At 48.1% G+C, this 17,393-nt stretch overlaps 1 protein-coding gene across 1 annotated transcript in view; it reads right to left on the reverse strand.

Moving 5' to 3' along the window:
* Positions 1-221: 221 nt before the first annotated feature.
* Positions 222-17,393, reverse strand: part of LOC136635827 (zinc finger protein 585A-like) — a 44,618-nt gene continuing 27,446 nt past the window's right edge. Inside the window, exons 3-4 of the mRNA XM_066610950.1 lie at positions 7,520-7,630; positions 222-2,444 (exon numbers count right to left, since the gene is read on the reverse strand). Coding sequence (XP_066467047.1) covers positions 304-2,444; positions 7,520-7,630 — 2,252 coding nt within the window. The 3' untranslated portion in view covers positions 222-303. The remainder of the gene's footprint in view (positions 2,445-7,519; positions 7,631-17,393) is intronic.

Genomic DNA, 17,393 nt, shown 5'->3' on the forward strand with positions numbered 1-17,393 from the left:
TTTTCTTTATAACATCTAAAATAATAATAAACAAAAAATAATTTTGCTTTCAAAGGGATAACAAACTCAGCAATCTCTTGTATTAATCTCTTTACTGTTCTCCAATATAACTGCATCTTTTTGATTAAGGAAACACTTAACACTTTCCTTTTGATTCAATTTCAGGTTCTCTCTCTGACTGAAGTGCATTCCCCATTTGGTACATTTCTAGGGTTTCTCCCCTGTGTGGGTTCTTTGATGCTCAGTCGGTTTTGCACTCTGAGTGAAGATCTTTCCACACACCAAGCATTTAGAGGGTTTCTCTCACATGTGGCTTCTTTGATGCACTGCCAGGTGTGAGCTCTGACTGAAGCTCCTTCCACACTCCAAGCATTTATAGGGTTTCTCCCCTGTGTGTGTTCTTTGATGCACATTTAGTTTTCGACGTTCAGTGAACCTCTTTCCACACTCGGAGCATTTATAGGGTTTCTCCCCTGTGTGGGTTCTTTGATGAAAAGTCAGGTTTGTTTTCTGACTGAAGCTCTTTCCACACTCCAAGCATTTATAGGGTTTCTCCCCTGTGTGGGTTCTTTGATGAACAGTCAGGTTTGTTTTCTGAATGAAGCTCTTTCCACACTCCAAACATTTATAGGGTTTCTCCCCTGTGTGGGTTCTTTGATGAAAAGTCAGGTTTGTTTTCTGAATGAAGCTCTTTCCACACTCCAAACATTTATAGGGTTTCTCCCCTGTGTGGGTTCTTCGATGCACAGTCAGCTTTGAGTTCTGATTGAAGCTCTTTCCACATTCCAAGCATTTATAGGGTTTCTCCCCTGTGTGGATTCTTTGATGAAAAGTCAGGATTGTTTTCTGAATGAAGCTCTTTCCACACTCCAAACATTTATAGGGTTTCTCCCCTGTGTGGGTTCTTTGATGCAAAGTCAGGCTTACATTCCAACAGAAGCTCTTTCCACACTCAGAGCATTTATAGGGTTTCTCCCCTGTGTGGATTCTTCGATGCACAGTCAGATTTCTGTTCAGACTGAAGCTCTTTCCACACTCCAAGCATTGATAGGGTTTCTCCCCTGTATGGGTTCTTTGATGCACAGTCAGGCTGCTGTTTTCACTGAAGCTCTTTCCACATTCTAAGCATTTATGGGATTTCTCCCCTGTGTGGGTTCTTTGATGCACAGTCAGGCTTTTGTTCCAACTGAAGTGCTTTCCACACTCCAAGCATTTATATGGCTTCTCTCCTGTGTGGATTCTTCTTTGATGCACAGTCAGGGTTGAGCTCTGACTGAAGCTCTTTCCACACTGCAAGCATTTATAGGGTTTTTCCCCTGTGTGGGTTCTTTGATGCAAAGTCAGGCTTATGTTCCAACAGAAGCGCTTTCCACACTCCAAGCATTTATAGGGTTTCTCCCCTGTATGGGTTCTTTGATGCACAGTCAGATTTCTGTTCAGACTGAAGCTCTTTCCACACTTCAAACATTTATAGGGTTTTTCCCCTGTATGGGTTCTTTGATGCACAGTCAGGCTGCTGTTTTCACTGAAGCTCTTTCCACATTCCAAGCATTTACAAGGTTTCTCCCTTGTGTGGGTTCTTTGATGCATATTCAAGCTTTTGTTCCACCTGAAGCACTTTCCACACTCCAAGCATTTATATGGCTTTTCTCTTGTGTGGGTTCTTTGATGAAAAGTCAGGTTTCTTTTCTGACTGAAGCTCTTTCCACATACCAAACATGTATAGCGTTTCCCTCTCATGTGGCTTCTTTGATGCATAGCCAGGTGTGATCTCTGTCTGAAGCTCTTTCCACACTCCAAACATTTATAGGGTTTCTCTCCTCTGTGGGTTCTTTGATGCACAGCCAGGTGTGATCTCTGACTGAAGCTCCTTCCACACTCCAAACATTTATATGGTTTCTCTCCTGTGTGGGATCTTTGATGCAAAGTCAGGCTTTTCTTGCAGTTGAAGCGCTTTCCACACTCCAAGCATTTATATGGCTTTTCTCCTGTGTGGGTTCTTTGATGAAAAGTCCTGTTTGCTTTCTGACTGAAGCTCTTTCCACACTCCAAACATTTATATGGTTTCTCCCCTTTGTGGATTCTCTGATGGACAGTCAGTGTTTTGGTCCACATGAAGCTCTTTCCACACTCCAAGCATTTATAGTTCTTCACCCCTGTGTAGTTTTTTTGATGACTTCTCAATTTTGATGTACTCTTGAAAGTTTTTGCACCTTGAGAGCCTTGTTCCTCGCTCTCTCCATTTTCTTTTTCTGGTTCTACCCGGAAGACATTTCCACCCTGAAAAGCTTCCCACTGATTTCTCCATTTCCCTGTCCATCTTTGCTCCTTCTTCTCTCTTCTGTCTTGGTCTCTGAAAGTCACGTCTTGGACCTCATGCATGACAGTTTTTGAAAACATCCAGTGGGGCTGTCCCTGATCCTCATTATCTGGTCTGCTGCTTCCTGGAACAAAAGAAAATATTTTCAGCTTATGAATAGAGAAATGGCATGTCTAAGTCCTTGTCCTCAGAGGCATTCTGTGTATATATATTCACTATTTTGCAATTGGTTCTGCTTGTGGAATTCAGGGTTTTGGTGGCAAGCAAAGCAGAATCTTGCCAGCCTCTGCCCAGTCCTTGGTTAGTTCAGTATTTTTGTTTACTGATTCACTGATAAGAGTTAATTATTCAAGTGTAATGGTTCCCAAACTATGGGCGACAGTATGATTTTTGAAACTGATTTTCATAACTGTCAGTTATGAAACTGAGAAGCTGATAGCTGACAAGATAAATGTATCAAGCCCCACAGAGACAGAGCAGCATGTACGTGTTTACTCATGAGTATGCAAACCTACCTTAGTTAACACTGAAGAGCAGGCTGAGGGGGAAGCAATACTACCAAAATGGTCTCAGTTCTGTGAACACAGTCCCCAACAAGCTCTTGAGCATGAAGTTCTCCACCCCCGCCCACAAGCTGACAAGCAAAAGGTTTAGAGTTCTATGGAAAGTGAAACTGAGTGATGCACATTTACTCGTGGATTGGTGCGTGTATTTTGTATTGGCAACCTTCAGTCTCGAAAGACTATGGTATCGCGCTCTGAAAGGTGGTTCTGGCACAGTGTCTAGTGTGGCTGAAAAGGCCAATCCGGGAGTGACAATCCCTTCAACACCGGGAGCAAGTGCAGTCTGTCCCTGGTCTGTCTCCCTGGCTATGGGCCTTCCTTCTTTGCCTCTTAGCCTCAGACTGTTGGCCAAGTGTCTCTCCAAACTGGGAAAGGCCACGTTGCACAGCCTGCCTCCAAGCGGGCCGCTCAGAGGCCAGGGTTTCCCACTTGTTGAGGTCCACTCCTAAGGCCTTCAGATCCCTCTTGCAGATGTCCTTGTATCGCAGCTGTGGTCTACCTGTAGGGCGCTTTCCTTGCACGAGTTCTCCATAGAGGAGATTGGTGCGTGTACCTCAGCTCTTATTGAAGGTAAGGCAAAGGGCCTTGAGTAAGGCCAGGAGTACAGTCCTGATCCGATAAACGTGGAGCTTTACAAACGCTCCAGAAGGTGGATCCTCCCCTCATCATATTAAAAGGAAAAAACCAGAGGCCTGAATGGCTGGTAATATGAAACTGTTTCTTAAGGCTCAGAAAGCTGGGTCCCAACAGAGTGTCACTTTCAATGTGGGTCCCAGTGGGAAAAGGTTTAAGAAGCACTGGACTGGTCTAGTGTAGTTTATTTTGCAAATGCCATGAATTTAAGATAAACGGATCATTTCCCAGAAAGGCAGGACAGGAATGGTGGCCTCCTGGAATGAAGTGCTTCCTGGAACAAAGTGCCAAGTAAGACAAAGCAAGTTAAGCATCTGTACAAGGAGAAGGAGGAAGAGAAGGAGAAGCCAAATGTACTCTCTATGTTTAGGAGAGGAAGACCAGGAGGAGGAGGAGTAAGAGAAGATAAGTGTACTCTCAGTTTTCTAACCTTAAATCAATTTTCAAATTTAGCTTTACCTAAAGTTAGCACTTCATCTCACCTGAGGAAGGACTTCTAAGGTTCAGTAATTTGGGGCACAGGAGCTGGGTGAGCACAATAAAAGTAATACTTAAGTGCTTACTTAATTAAAAGCAGTAAGACAGAGGTGCTCTTGATTCGGAAATCCACAGCTTGGGTGCTGGACTATCGTCCTGCTCTGAATGGGGTTGCACTCCCTCTGAAGGAGCAGGTCTGCAGCATGGGGTTCTCCTGGGTCCACAGCTGCTCCTGGAGTCCCAGGTGGCGGCAGCAGCCAGGGGAGCCTTTGCTCAGCTTCGGCTGATTCGCCAGCTGCGACCGTACCTGAGCTGCGCAGACCTGGTCACAGTAACCCATGCCCTAGTAACATCTAGATTAGATTATTGCAATGTGCTCTACGTGGGGCTGCCTTTGAAGACAGTCCGGAAATTACAACTAGTACAGAACGCAGCTGCTCGTGTGGTTGCTGGGGCACATCGGTTTGACTCTGTCGAGCCATTGCTCCGGTGGCTACACTGGTTGCCGGTTCTGTTCCGGGCCCAATTCAAGGTGCTAGTTCTGACTTTTAAAGCCCTTTACGGCTCGGGTCCAGGGTATTTGAGGGACCGCCTCCTTTCTTACAATCCTGCCTGTGCTCTTTGATCATCTGGGGGGGCCCTTTTGACTGTGCCGCCACTAAGAGATGTGAGAGGGGCGGCGGCCAAGAAGAGGGCCTTCTCGGTGGTGGCCCCCGAACTGTGGAATACCCTCCCCTTAGAACTGAGAACTGCTCCCTCGTTGTTAACGTTTCGGCGTGGACTGAAGACCTTTTTATTTCAAAAGCTTTTAATTGTTGACAGGCTGGCTGGCATTCTTGCTTTTTATATGAAAATCCATGGGGTTTGTTTGTTTTTAGATTTTTAATTATTGTAAATTGTTTTTAAATGTATTTTTAAGGTGTTTGTAAGCCACCTTGTGTGCCCGCTGGGCAAAAAGGTGGGGGATAAATTAATAAAATAATAATAATAAGGCAGACTTTAGACAGGGAGCTGATTCTTAAGGGAGTTACATCCCAAGTCTACATAGGCCTACTCTGAGGGGCAGCAGAGTCTACTGGAGAGTAAGAGCTCAAGGCAGAGGCACTTTGAAAGTAAACAAAACAGAGGAGGAAAAAGAGGAAAGGAAGCTTTTTTTATTTCATTTAAATTTACCTGATTCTTATCCCAATTTAGAACTTAATCTAAGTTAGAACATAATTTAAAGGTCCAGTAAATTGGGACACAGGAGCTAAGTGAGGGCCATCAATCCATCAAAGCAGGAAGGCATAATTTGGACAGGGCGCTAAAGCTGAAGTCTAAACAGGTCCACTCTGAGTTGACCAGAGTTCACCTGAGAGTAGGAGCCCAAACTAAACAGAGGAAGAGAGTAAAAGAAGGAGAAAGCACACTTATGGTGCAATCCTAATGGCACCCTGGGCCTACGCAAGTCCTTTGCACTGGCCCGGGAGGGACGCAAATGTGTTGTAAAGCCTATTTGCGCCTTTGTGGAAGTAAGCTAGGCTAGTGCAGGAATGTGCACCGGACCACAGAGCTTGCATTCAGCCTCCGCAGTGATGGAGGAAGATAAGTTTGCACTGGCATTTCCAGGCCGGCGCAGGAGTCTGGGGGGCTTGCGGAAGGCAGGTGGGCAGGCAGGAGAAGATGGGGCCAGGATCCGGCAGTTCTTCCAGAACAAAATCAAAACTTCACATATAGGCTGATGGGTTCTAGCTGTCTGTGACAGATCAGGAGAGAGATCTTGGGGTGGAGGCGGACAGGTCGATGAAAGTGTCGACCCAATTTGCGGCAGCAGTGAAGAAGGCCAATTCTATGCTTGGGATCATTAGCAAAGGTATTGAGAACAAAACGGTGTCCTAACCTAATTTTCAAATCCTGCCGACTACGCCAATTTGTCCCGTCCAAATATCTCAACTCCCTTCTATTGCCCGCTTTTTGGCTAACACCCTCTTTATCTCTAGAACAACCACTGTGGTGTGTATAGGAATGAACACAGAACTCCTTATCTATAGCAACTACCCAAATTTATTGCTATAAACACAGACACTCCCCGCAAGTCCTCTTGTCCAGAGGCTTTCCCTCCCCAAAACTCCACTTAACTCAGTGGGTAAAGGTCTGAAGCCTCCAATTCAAGTCCAATCTGGTCTCCAAAGCACAGTCCAGTCTTCCCGGTCCAGTCTTCTGCAGTAGAGTCCCTCCTCTCCAGCAGTGTGTCTCCTCCAGCAGGGTCCTGGCAGTCCTCTCTTCTGTGTCCTCCAGCAGAGTCCTGGCAGTCCCCTTCTCCTGTATGTCTGGGTCAGGTAGCCCTCTTGGTCTGGTTCCCTCCGGGTCAGGTAGCGTCTCCCTCTGGGTCAGGTTCTGGGTTTCCCTCTGGGTCAGCGTCCGGCTTCCGGCTGGGTTAGCGTCCTGCTCCTGGCTGGGTCAGCGTCCGGCTCTCCCTCTGGGTCAGCATCCCGCTTCTGGCTGGATCAGCGTCCTGCTTCTCCCGGCTCCTTTGGTCCTTCTCAAGCTGCCTTTTATCCTTTGTGTCCCATTAAGTGCAAATACAGCTCAGCTGTGAGCTACCTCCTTAGCTCATTCAAAGTCCCATCAAGGTCAAATGAAGCTCAGGTGTCCAACCAGGTCTCCACTGGCCTTGACTGATTACAACTGTGGAGCCAGCCCTGCCCTTCCCAGAGCTCTCAGCCAGCTGTCAAAACATGGAATCACTATCAACACCACAGCATCCACCTGATGATCTTCTGATCTTCCATTACAAACGGCTAATATTATAATGCCGTTGTACAAATCGATGGAAAGGCCACACCTGGAGTATTGTGTCCAGTTCTGGTCGCCACATCTCAAAAAAGACATAGTGGAAATGGAAAAGGAACAAAAGAGTGTGACTAAGATGATTACGGGGCTGGGGCACCTTCCTTATGAGGAAAGGCTACGGCGTTTGGGCCTCTTCAGCCTAGAAAAGAGGCGCCTGAGGGGGAACATGATTGAGACATACAAAATTATGCAGGGGATGGACAGAGTGGATAGAGAGATGCTCTTTACACTCTCACATAACACCAGAACCAGGGGACATCCACTAAGATTGAGTGTTGGGAGAGTTAGAACAGACAAAAGAAAATATTTCTTTACTCAGCGTGTAGTTGGTCTGTGGAACTGCTTGCCACAGGATGTGGTGATGGCGTCTGGCCTGGATGCCTTTAAAAGGGGATTGGACAAATTTCTGGAGGGAAAGTTCCATCACAGGCTACAAGCCGTGATGGGTATGTGCAACCTCCTGATTTTAGAAGTAGGCTACCTCAGAATGCCAGATGCAGGGGAGGGCACCAGAGTGCAGGTCTCTTGCTGTCCTGTGTTACTGTGAGGTACAGGAAGCTGAACTAGATGGGCCTATGGCCTGATCCAGCAGGGCTCTTCTCATGTTCTTATGTTAAACAATGACATAAAACTCAAGTTGAAATGTTTCACTAAAGGGATGGCTGCATTATTATTTTGGGTTTTGATCGCTTACCCCAACAAAAGCCAGAGGCCTCTTCATCCAGTCCGTGAGCATCGGGCACCCACGCATCTTCCCCTCGTTCCAGCCGGGCAATGAGGTCAGGCTTGGTGGCTGGAAATTGCCCTTGGGAAGGAGAAGAGAACAATAAGTTCAGCTGAAGAGTCATGAACCATCACAGCTCTCCCTGTGAAGACAGAGAAGAAACCAAAGGAGTGAAATCATTCTTTGACAGCAGGGCTGGGAAAGCTTCTTCTGGACCAGCTTCTTCTTCCCAGCCGCGTCTGGGAGTGGAGAGTGAGCTGCATTCATCCCTATATCTAATAAAAAAAGGGAAGACTAAAAAACCCCAACTAACTATGAATGTTTGTTTTACTTAAGTAATAAATACTGCAAATTTTATTATTACAAAGCACACCTTCTAATTTAAATTAGACACACGATTTAAATTACGGATTTTAAGTGAAGGAGAACGCTTGGTAGTTCAGCTATACATTTCGCCACAAGTAAGAAAGACAAGAAAGATGCACAACTGTGTGGCAGACAAATCTGAGCCATTTCCGAGGAATCCAAATGGAGGGTGTGCACCCCTGGTCCAGTTTCTCCACGTCCCTCTTAAAACGTGGGGCAAGAACAGGTCACAGCATTAACAATGACCGGCCCTTAAACCTCCTCTCTGAAAAATGGTTTTCCTTCCTCCTCCCCCCCCACCATGTGACCGCAGTCATGCAAACCGTCCAGTTTATGCCTGCAGGCTGTACTCCTTTTCCTTCTGGAGAGAAACCCCACTGGATACAGTGGGACTTACTTCTGAATCCACGTGCACCGAATCCTGCTCCAATTCACTTTATGGATGCAGTTCAGTTCAGCTCAAGTTCATACAGGAGGCAGATCCATCTGGCTTGGCTCTGTGAGAGCTGCACCCTCCAAGAGGTGGGCACTTGACCCTGATTCTGTCTCGTGTTCCACACTTTGTGGGCACTGTGCAAGCCAAGCTGGTTCTACCTGTTTGATGCTGGTGCTCCAGGCTGCTGGGCTCACCTCCCTCTGCTCCTTCTCATAGCCTTTTGGAATCTTGCCTTGTTGCATGATGTATGGGAACCACGGAAAATCTGGCAAGGAGGTGGAATGTGGTGTCTGCAGTGGCCCCTTTAAGTGTTAAGGCCTGGCCTTTCTGCAAAGGGTGTGCTGCACTGCTGCAGCCACTAGAGACGAAATCCCTCAGGATAAAAGGAGCACCTGAGACAGGAAGTGGTGTGGGTTTTAGAAGGAGTGTATGGTGGAGGAGACAGACCGACTGACCGACCTTGGACTCTGACTTGGCTTATTGGCTTTGGACTCTGACTTGGCACCTTTGACTGATTGGACTGGCTTACCTGGAAACTGACCTTGGACTGTGACTTGGGTTATTGGCTCTGAACTCTGACTTGTCACCTTTGACTGATTGGACTGGGAGCTGACTCTGACTTTTGCTTGCTGCACTGGTGAGTAAAACAAAGGGAAACTGATCAGCCTTAAGCGGGCACGAGGCCCAGTGGGGAAGAGCTGTGACATAACAAATTGGTACCAGGAGTGGGGTTCGAACCCAGGGCATATAGTTTCCTGCAGCACGCATAGTGTGAAACCGGCAGAATGGATACCTGGTGGGTATGGAATACAATGAACCTTATGGTGATTTAAATTAGTGTCCCTGATGCCTTCTGGAAGGCATGGATTGTCTTTAGCAGTGATTTTTTGTAAAAAAAAAAAAAAAAGTGTAGGAACTCACTACTTGTTAATCTTTTATTTATTTATTTATTTATTTTTAAACCATTTTTTATTGGAGAAATAAGTAATAAGATAAAACTAGATGTAGTCAATAACTACACACACACACACACGTCCATCCCTTGTGAGCTCCCTGATAGCAAAAGCACTCCTGCCACAGCTGGAGTGAAACACCCCATTTTTTTTAGGTGGGGAGGTGCCCCATTGGGCTATAGGAAACTCTCTCCATTGGGCTATAGGAAAGCCTATAGTTAAAGTGTTCAGAACTAATATATAAGATCTTGAGCCCAGCTGGTGGCCATCAGCGCCTCAAGTATTAGTTCCAAACACTTTGAGCCTAAGAGCTCTTATGGCTCAATGGCTAACGTGCTGGTCTGTGGAGCCCGAGGTTAGGGGCTCAAATCCCTATGAGGAATTTTATTTTTTTAGGAAGGGAGGTGCTCCATGGCTGCAAAATATACAGGTTGGTTGCCAGTTACCAAAAGGGGGGCCAGTTGAGGCTGCAAAACTCCTCAAATTTCAGTCCCAGGCAGGCTTTTTTTTTACCTTTTTTTTTTTAAGTCCCAGGTAGGACTTAACCCACAGTTAAGCTGTTAGCTTTGTGTTCTGAGGGAAGCAGAACCACAGCTTACAAGTTGGTTCAGGGAGCAGGTGTAGATTGATGAGTCAGCAGAATCAGCAGGCACCTGGGACTGACACACCCTGGGTGTGACCAAGCCAGCACTGATTGGCTAAGCTGACTACATAAGGTTAGTCTGCTGGAGCTTCCAGTGCAGCAGTAGGGGAGTTGTTGCCATTCAAATACCTGGGTTGAGTTGTTGCCAACAAGGAACTGCTGCCAGTGACTGAGGAGGCTGGATACTGTATGTATATGTTATTACTGACTTATGGACTGAACTGTTGACTGTGTATTGTTGGAAACTGATTTGGATTTGTTATACTTGGACTGACTGCTCTACGTGCTGACTCTTGGACTGTTTACTGACTACTCTACTTGTGATATCCCTTGCTCAAATACATCTGCTGAAAGTACTCTGCTGTATTTGCTGTTTTTCTTGCAACCTGCTCACATTGGGACAAAGCAGGGACCAACACCAACCATCCCATATCAAATTTAACCTTAACATAAGCTCCTGGAGTGAGCCCCCTGCTGGAGGCTGTGGGTTAAGTCCTACCTGGGACTTAAAAAAAAAAAAAGGTTTAAAAAAAGCCTGCCTGGGACTGAACTTTGCACCCTTCATGGCTTCAGTCCTCATTTACCCCTGCTAATTGGGTAAGAGGCACTTTTTCAAGTGGGTGCTCCTCTTTTTAGCAGGGGGAGAGTAACTGGCCCACCTCAGCCCAGCAGTGTCTTTTCTAGTGGCTGTCTGCTGGTGTTCTTTTTGCATCTTTTTAGATTGTGAGCCCTTTTGGGACAGGGAGCCATTTAGTTATTTGATTTTTCTCTGTAAACCACTTTGTGAACTTTTAGTTGAAAAGTGGTATATAAATAATAATAATAATAATAATAATTTCACAGGTCCCAGAGTATATTATAGGCCTAGACCTATTGCAGGGCAAAGAATTCCAAACCCCCCCCCCCAAGGGTGGTATGCCTTTGGACTCCGGGTGGTGCAGGTGGAGAAGGCTAAGTGGACTCCGTTACATATTCCCCCACCAGAAAGAGCAGTGTATGTAAAGCAGTACCGCCTGCCCGGACATAAAGAGATAACGGAGACAGTAAAGGGGTTATTGGAAGTAGGGGTAATTAGACTGGCAGTCTCACCCTTTAACTCCCCAGTATGACCAGTCAAGAAACCAGATGGAAGTTGGTGGATGACGGTTGATCACCGCCAACTAAACAAGCAAGCACCAAACAGCATACATATATACAGACTCCTGGGCTGTATATAAAGGTCTGACAGTATGGCTCCCCAGGTGGAAAAGGGATGACTTCACTCTCTATCAAGGCCCATTGTGGGGGCGGGAGTTGTGGTTACAAATTGATCAGTGTCTACAGCACTTGACTGTACATGCTCGACATGTAGATGGGCACTCTACTGGGACTAAAGAGGCAGAGTACAATCAAGCAGTTGATCGGCTGGCCCGTGTTCGAACTACCACACCGGCCCAAAATCAGGACGAGGAGCTATTAGTGATAGCTCGATGGGCCCATGAAAAATCAGGCCACCTGGGGGCAAAGGGCATTAAAGAATGGGCGCTTCAGCGAGGCATCCCATGCTTGTCTGATGCCACCCGCACAGTAACAGCAGCCTGTGGGGTCTGCTCAAGGGTAAAGGGCATCCCCCTCTCTAGGACACCCCTGGGCCACCTACACAGAGGAGAGAGGCCTGGGCAAGTCTGGCAGGTGGACTATGTAGGCCCCCTACCACAGGCAGGGAGATAGCAGTATCTCCTCACAATGGTTGATACTTATTCTGGATATTTATTAGTGTACCCAGGAGCCAGAGCAAACCAGCAGACCACGATTAAGGGCATAGAGGCACTAATACGAAGATATGGGGTGCCTGCTCAGGTACAGAGCGACAACGGGAGCCACTTTGCGGGAGCAGCAGTGCAGGACTGGGCCAATGAATGGGGGATCAAGTGGGTGTTCCACATCCCTCACCATCCTCAGGCAGCTGGCCTAATAGAAAGGATGAATGGGCTGCTTAAGCAGAAAATCAAACAGCTAACGCCCGATCACACACTAAAAAGGTGGAATAAGGTAGTAGAACAGGCAGAGTTTGAACTAAATAGACCTATTGGAGGGGGTCAAACCCCCCTACAATGCTTGGTGGGGTTAGTAGTCCCTAAACCTATCCCATACTTAAAGGTTTGGAAGACCTATATACATGGGGTCCTACACCTGACAGCGCTGGGGTGGACTTAATGACACCTGAAGAAATAACTGTTCCTACTAGGGAGCAGATCACTGTCCCCCTAGGGATTGGGGTGACGGTACCTACGGGGACATATGGAAGGATTGCACCCCGGTCAGGCCTGGCTCTTAAGGGAATACAAATTTTAGGAGGGGTGGTAGACGCTGACTACCAGGGAGAGCTAAAAGTTATCCTCCGTAATGGGGGTAAGCATGACCTCACCTGTCAGGTCGGACAGCGGATCGCACAACTAATCTGCGAGAAGTGCAGCGTGCCAGCCATCCAAGGGGTGGATGGACCAGGGAAGCCCACAGCCACAGGAGACAGGGGATTTGGCTCCACTGATCAGGAATTATGTAGTGGGCAAAAGGTTTGGGTCATATACCCCCACCAACCAAACAGGGCTGAGGAGATAATCAGTCGGGGCCCTGGGTCCTCATATTGGGTACTAATGGAAGGGACAGATTCCCCAGTTTGTCTGGACATAGGCAAACTAAAGCATAGGGAATAGGAGTTGCCCCACACCCGGCAGGGAGAGAAACCAACCATTGATCAAGGGGACTAGTGCGACACCAAGGGGTGGAGTGTATGGGAACCACGGAAGATCTGGTGAGGAGGTAGAATGTGGTGCCTGCAGTGGCCCCTTTAAGTGTTAAGGCCTGGCCTTTCTGCAAAGGGTGTGCTGCACAGCTGCAGGCACTAGGGGAAATGAGATCCCTCAGGATATAAGGAGCACCTGAGACAGGAAGTAGTGTGGGTTGTAGAGGGAGTGTATGGTGGAGGAGAGGAGAGGAGAGGAGAGGAGACGAGACTGACTGACTGACTGACCTTGGACTGTTATCCAACTCGGCTTATTGGCTTTGGACTCTGACTTGGCACCTTTGACTAATTGGACTGGAAGCTGACTCTGACTTTTGCTTGCTGCACTGGTGAGTCAAACAAAGGGAAGTGGGCATGAGGCCCAGTGGGGAAGAGCTGTAACATAGCACATGAGAGCCGATGCTGGGGAGTCCCAGTTAAATTTGATGTCGGTGGTGCAGAGCCTCATAACTCGTGAGTAGCGCACTCCGTCAAGCATAGCAAGCTGTATGCTACCCATATTGTGTTCTGAGCAAACCTCAGAATCACAGGGCCTGAACCACAGAGAGAAGAATGCTGGAGTTCTCAGGTGGAGGTGCTCTTCCCTCCCCCATGTGCTTGGCAGTGGCAGTGCCATCAGTGCCCCAGTTATGTGCTGAATGGCTTCACCCTCTGCTTAGCATAAAGCTCTAACCCCATGATCATGATATCGACTCCCCCCTACCTTGTAGCTGCCATATATCAAGGAAGAAAAGGGGAGAGGGAGGCACAGCATGGTTTTTGGGGCTGGGGCCTTCCATTGGATTGGGGGCCGCACAGGGCTGGGCGATGTTGTTTGGCAGACCAGATACAGCTCATGGGCTGAAGGGTGCCAATTCCTGTTTTAGGGGCATGATGGAAGGAGCCCCCTTACCCACAGAGGCCACATTCTGGTAATTCTCCAGCATGACTTCCCTGTACAAAGCTCTTTGGTCTGGGTCCAGCAGAGCTGCCTCTTTCTTGGTGAAATGCACGGCCACATCCTTGAAAATCACCAGACCCTGCAAGAACAAAACACCCTCAGACAGTGTCCAGGAACCCAGACCTTCCTCCGCATCTCCGGCACAGGCAGGAAAATTAGTGGCTCCCAGTCCAGACAAAACATCTACGATTCCTTTCCTCACCAGAAGAAGCCTGCAAGTATTTTCAAGCATCAAGTATAATCTTTTCCTAATCATGGATCCAGATAGCTTTGTCAGCAGTTTAGACTCCAGGGATGTACATGTAAAAACATTTGGGGAAAGCTGAAGTTGGGCATTTGCTCTTGTCATTGGCATTTTGTGTGCTCTGCTGCTTGCCTGGCTGCTGTCAGGAGGGAAGATTTTGGATGATTTGCTGGGAGAGGACAGTTTTCATCAATATCCTGTCGAGGCTTTTAAGGAGGGAGGCCTTATTTTTCAGTGATGGGCAGCCCAGTCCTCACCTGCACGGGCACAACCAAGGCCTGCGCAGCAGCCAGCACAGGTGAGGAGGCGGCTAGAGGGGCGTTTTTCCTCCTACAACAAGTAACGCTATATAGCTAGCAGAAGTGTAACACTGGCTCGCCCTGGAGAGAGGTCAGGATACAGCAGGGGAGACACCTGCTGATGCTGAACCCCTCCCAGGCCCAATTCACCCACCCCCCCAATATGCCCCTGCCCAGAAACACCGCCTCCCCACCTCCAGAACTTTCACCACACTCCCAAAGCTGCTGCACTGCTCAGCGGTGTACATAACTCTGCCAGTGGCCTGGATTGAACACCAGCAGGGTACTAGGCCTGCCTACTCTTATGGACATTTGAAACACCTTTGGCCAGTGCAGGGACCGCTGCAGGCACAATTTAGGACTGTGCTGTCAATCTGGGACATCTCCAACTAGTGTCCAGAATTTCAGCCAAGCAAGGCCCTGCCTGGGACTCTCGGGGTGTTGCTGCAAGTCTGAATACACAGCCTGGAGAGGCAGACTGAGGGTCTGACTCCATATCTCAGCCTCCTATGCGTGAAGCAGAGTATTCCTGCCCTGGATGGTGAACGTGGATTTGTCCTGGAAAACTTTACGGCAGGAGGTGTGTAGCTTCCTGTTAAGGCTACAGACCTGCTGAAGACAATACTGCTTAGACCAGTAGACCAGAATGGTTCTCACACATTTAGCACCGGGACCCACTTTTTAGAATGCGAATCTGTCAGGACCCACTGGAAATGATGTCATGACCGGAAGTGACATCATCAAGCAGGGAAATTTTTAACAATCCTAGGCTGCAATCCTAGCCACACTTACCCAGGAGAAAGTCCAATTGACTATCATTGTTACATAAATATACATAGTAGCTTGTTAAAAGTACAGGTCTGTCTCATTTTCCCAAATGCAGTCACATCCCAGGAGAGCATCAGTATATTAGACTTGTATAGTATATTTGTATATAGACTAGTATATTAGTATAATATACTAAAAATAAAATATTGAAATGAATGAGGACCCACCTGAAATTGGCCAAGTGGGTCCTGACCCACAGTTTGAGAAATTACCATAGCTTTTCTAGAACTCCTTTATTTCAACTTCCTTCTTTAACCCGTTTCTTCCCAACCCACAGGTGTGCCTGTTTGATCCTTGTTGCGTAGATATAACGTTGGTCAGAAATGACTTAATCTTAATTTTTTCCATTGAGATACTTGATAAGTCAACATTTTAAATGTTCACAGTAGCCTTTTGTCTGTAAGCGGCAACAGACTTTTACACGGGTAGCAACACATGTTACTCGTGTTCCCCACCACAAAACTACCAATGTGCTCCTAAAACTTCATACCTGAGCAGGATCTGCGGTACCCATTTGGAAGTCCGAGAGAGGAAGAGCTGATCTACACTGAATCCGGGTTGCCAGTCTGCAGTCTGTGGGAGCAGAAAGAACAAGGCAGGTCAGGGCTGGGTCTTCTCAGCATCACGTCCTGTCCCAAAGCCTGGAAAGCAGCAGATGGAGACATTCTGGAGTAAAAGTCTCAAGGGGAGGTCTGAATTTTGGCCTCCTCTCTTCCCCAAGCTCTGCAGAAATTCTAGCATCAGGTGTTGTGCTGGAAAATGTGTGATAGGACCAGAGGTGGCCCATAAATGACTTTCTTGCGCACTATTAAACACCCCCCACTCCAACTGCAACCGCCTTTGTGGTTGTGATCATTGGCGCAGCCATTTCTAGGACGTTTCTCCAAAGAGAATCTGTGCTCAGGACAGGGGATCGTCCTCTCCCTCCCTCCTCCAGCACAGGGAGGTCCACACGTGAGCCATTCCCCCCTCCCCAGTGCAAAAGGCCAGGTACTCTGAATGCACCCAAGGAAGAGCCTCCCCTCCCCACTGCACTATTCCTGGGTGTTGCACAGACCACCCACCTCTGCAGCCACAGACTCTCCTCCAGTGCAGTGCAAAGGGAAGATCCTGCCTGTGCTTGGGGGTAGCAGAGCAACCAGGTCCTCCTCCTTTGCCAGCCTCCGCCAAGACCTCCTCCAAGCAGGCAAGAGAGGTGGAACATGAGTCCCCAGGAATGCTTGAGCACTGCCCTCCCCCTGGATCCAGAGCATGCTGGGAGGTGTAGTTCTTTGTGGCTTTTGTCAAAGACGCTCACACTACCTTTGTTGCAGCCTTTGGGAGGAGGCTTCTGGGTGCCCCTGATGCGCTGCCACCCCTGTACCCAGTGGAAAGGAGGACGAGCTCTGGGCATTGAATTGTGGTGCAGAAGGGAGCGTGGCAGGTTCAGCTTTGTCCTGCAAGCATCTGCCTCTCCTGGTAATCTGGCCAGAGATACTCAGGGGGTCTTCTCTGCAGCCTTTGGGGAAAGGCTTGCCCGCCCTTGAAACCACCCTCCTGCACTCTGTTTCATCCCCTCCCCCTTTGGGAAGGGGCCCAAAAGAAGCTTTCTACCCCGATAAAACCCCTCTTGGAGGACCTGCCTCCCTGCCCTTTTTGGGGGCGACCCACATACATCTAACTGGACTTTGCAAACCTTGAGTCTGATCCAACCATAGTTCTTACATTCTAATAAAGAAGAAAAGTAGCAAATGAACTCTTGGCCCAGTAATGTAGAGCCTCCATGGACAGCAGCAGTATACCACTGGGGACAAAGAAGCTGCTTTGGGGCTTGCTGGTGACCATGGCTGGAATGCTGCCGACTCCATGGGTCTTTGGACGGATCCAGAAACAGCCTCACTGCTGTTTTCATGTTCCCCTCCCCCTCACTTCATATATTTTCTCCCCAACTACTTGATTCACCTTCTCCGTGAGATCTCAGAATCTGTCCCATTGCTCCAATGCCAGGAAGGGAGGGAGAGAGGGACATGCCATTTCCCTTCCCAAGGACTGAGTGGAGGGAGGTGGGACAGGAGGGCAAACTGACTTCTTCTTTCTTTAAGCATCCTCCCATCTCACACTCTGGCCCTCCTCTAGGAATCAGAGCATCTGCTCCCCTTCTCTCCTTCCCTCTCCTTCCCTCCCTCCGCCCCTCTCAGCCGGAAAAGGGTTGAGCTGGAAAAGGGTTAAGGGGACAGAGAGTTCCTACAGTGGGGAGAACGAGAAAGACCCCTTCCTGTCAAATCCTCCCCCCCCCCTTGGTTTTCTTTCTCCAGCCTTGGAACTTGGCTCAAAAGAGCAAGGTTCCAGGTGAAGCTGCCCCCCCCCTTTT

This window comes from Tiliqua scincoides, unplaced genomic scaffold (assembly GCF_035046505.1).
Source record: "Tiliqua scincoides isolate rTilSci1 unplaced genomic scaffold, rTilSci1.hap2 HAP2_SCAFFOLD_104, whole genome shotgun sequence".
Taxonomy (NCBI): domain Eukaryota; kingdom Metazoa; phylum Chordata; class Lepidosauria; order Squamata; family Scincidae; genus Tiliqua; species Tiliqua scincoides.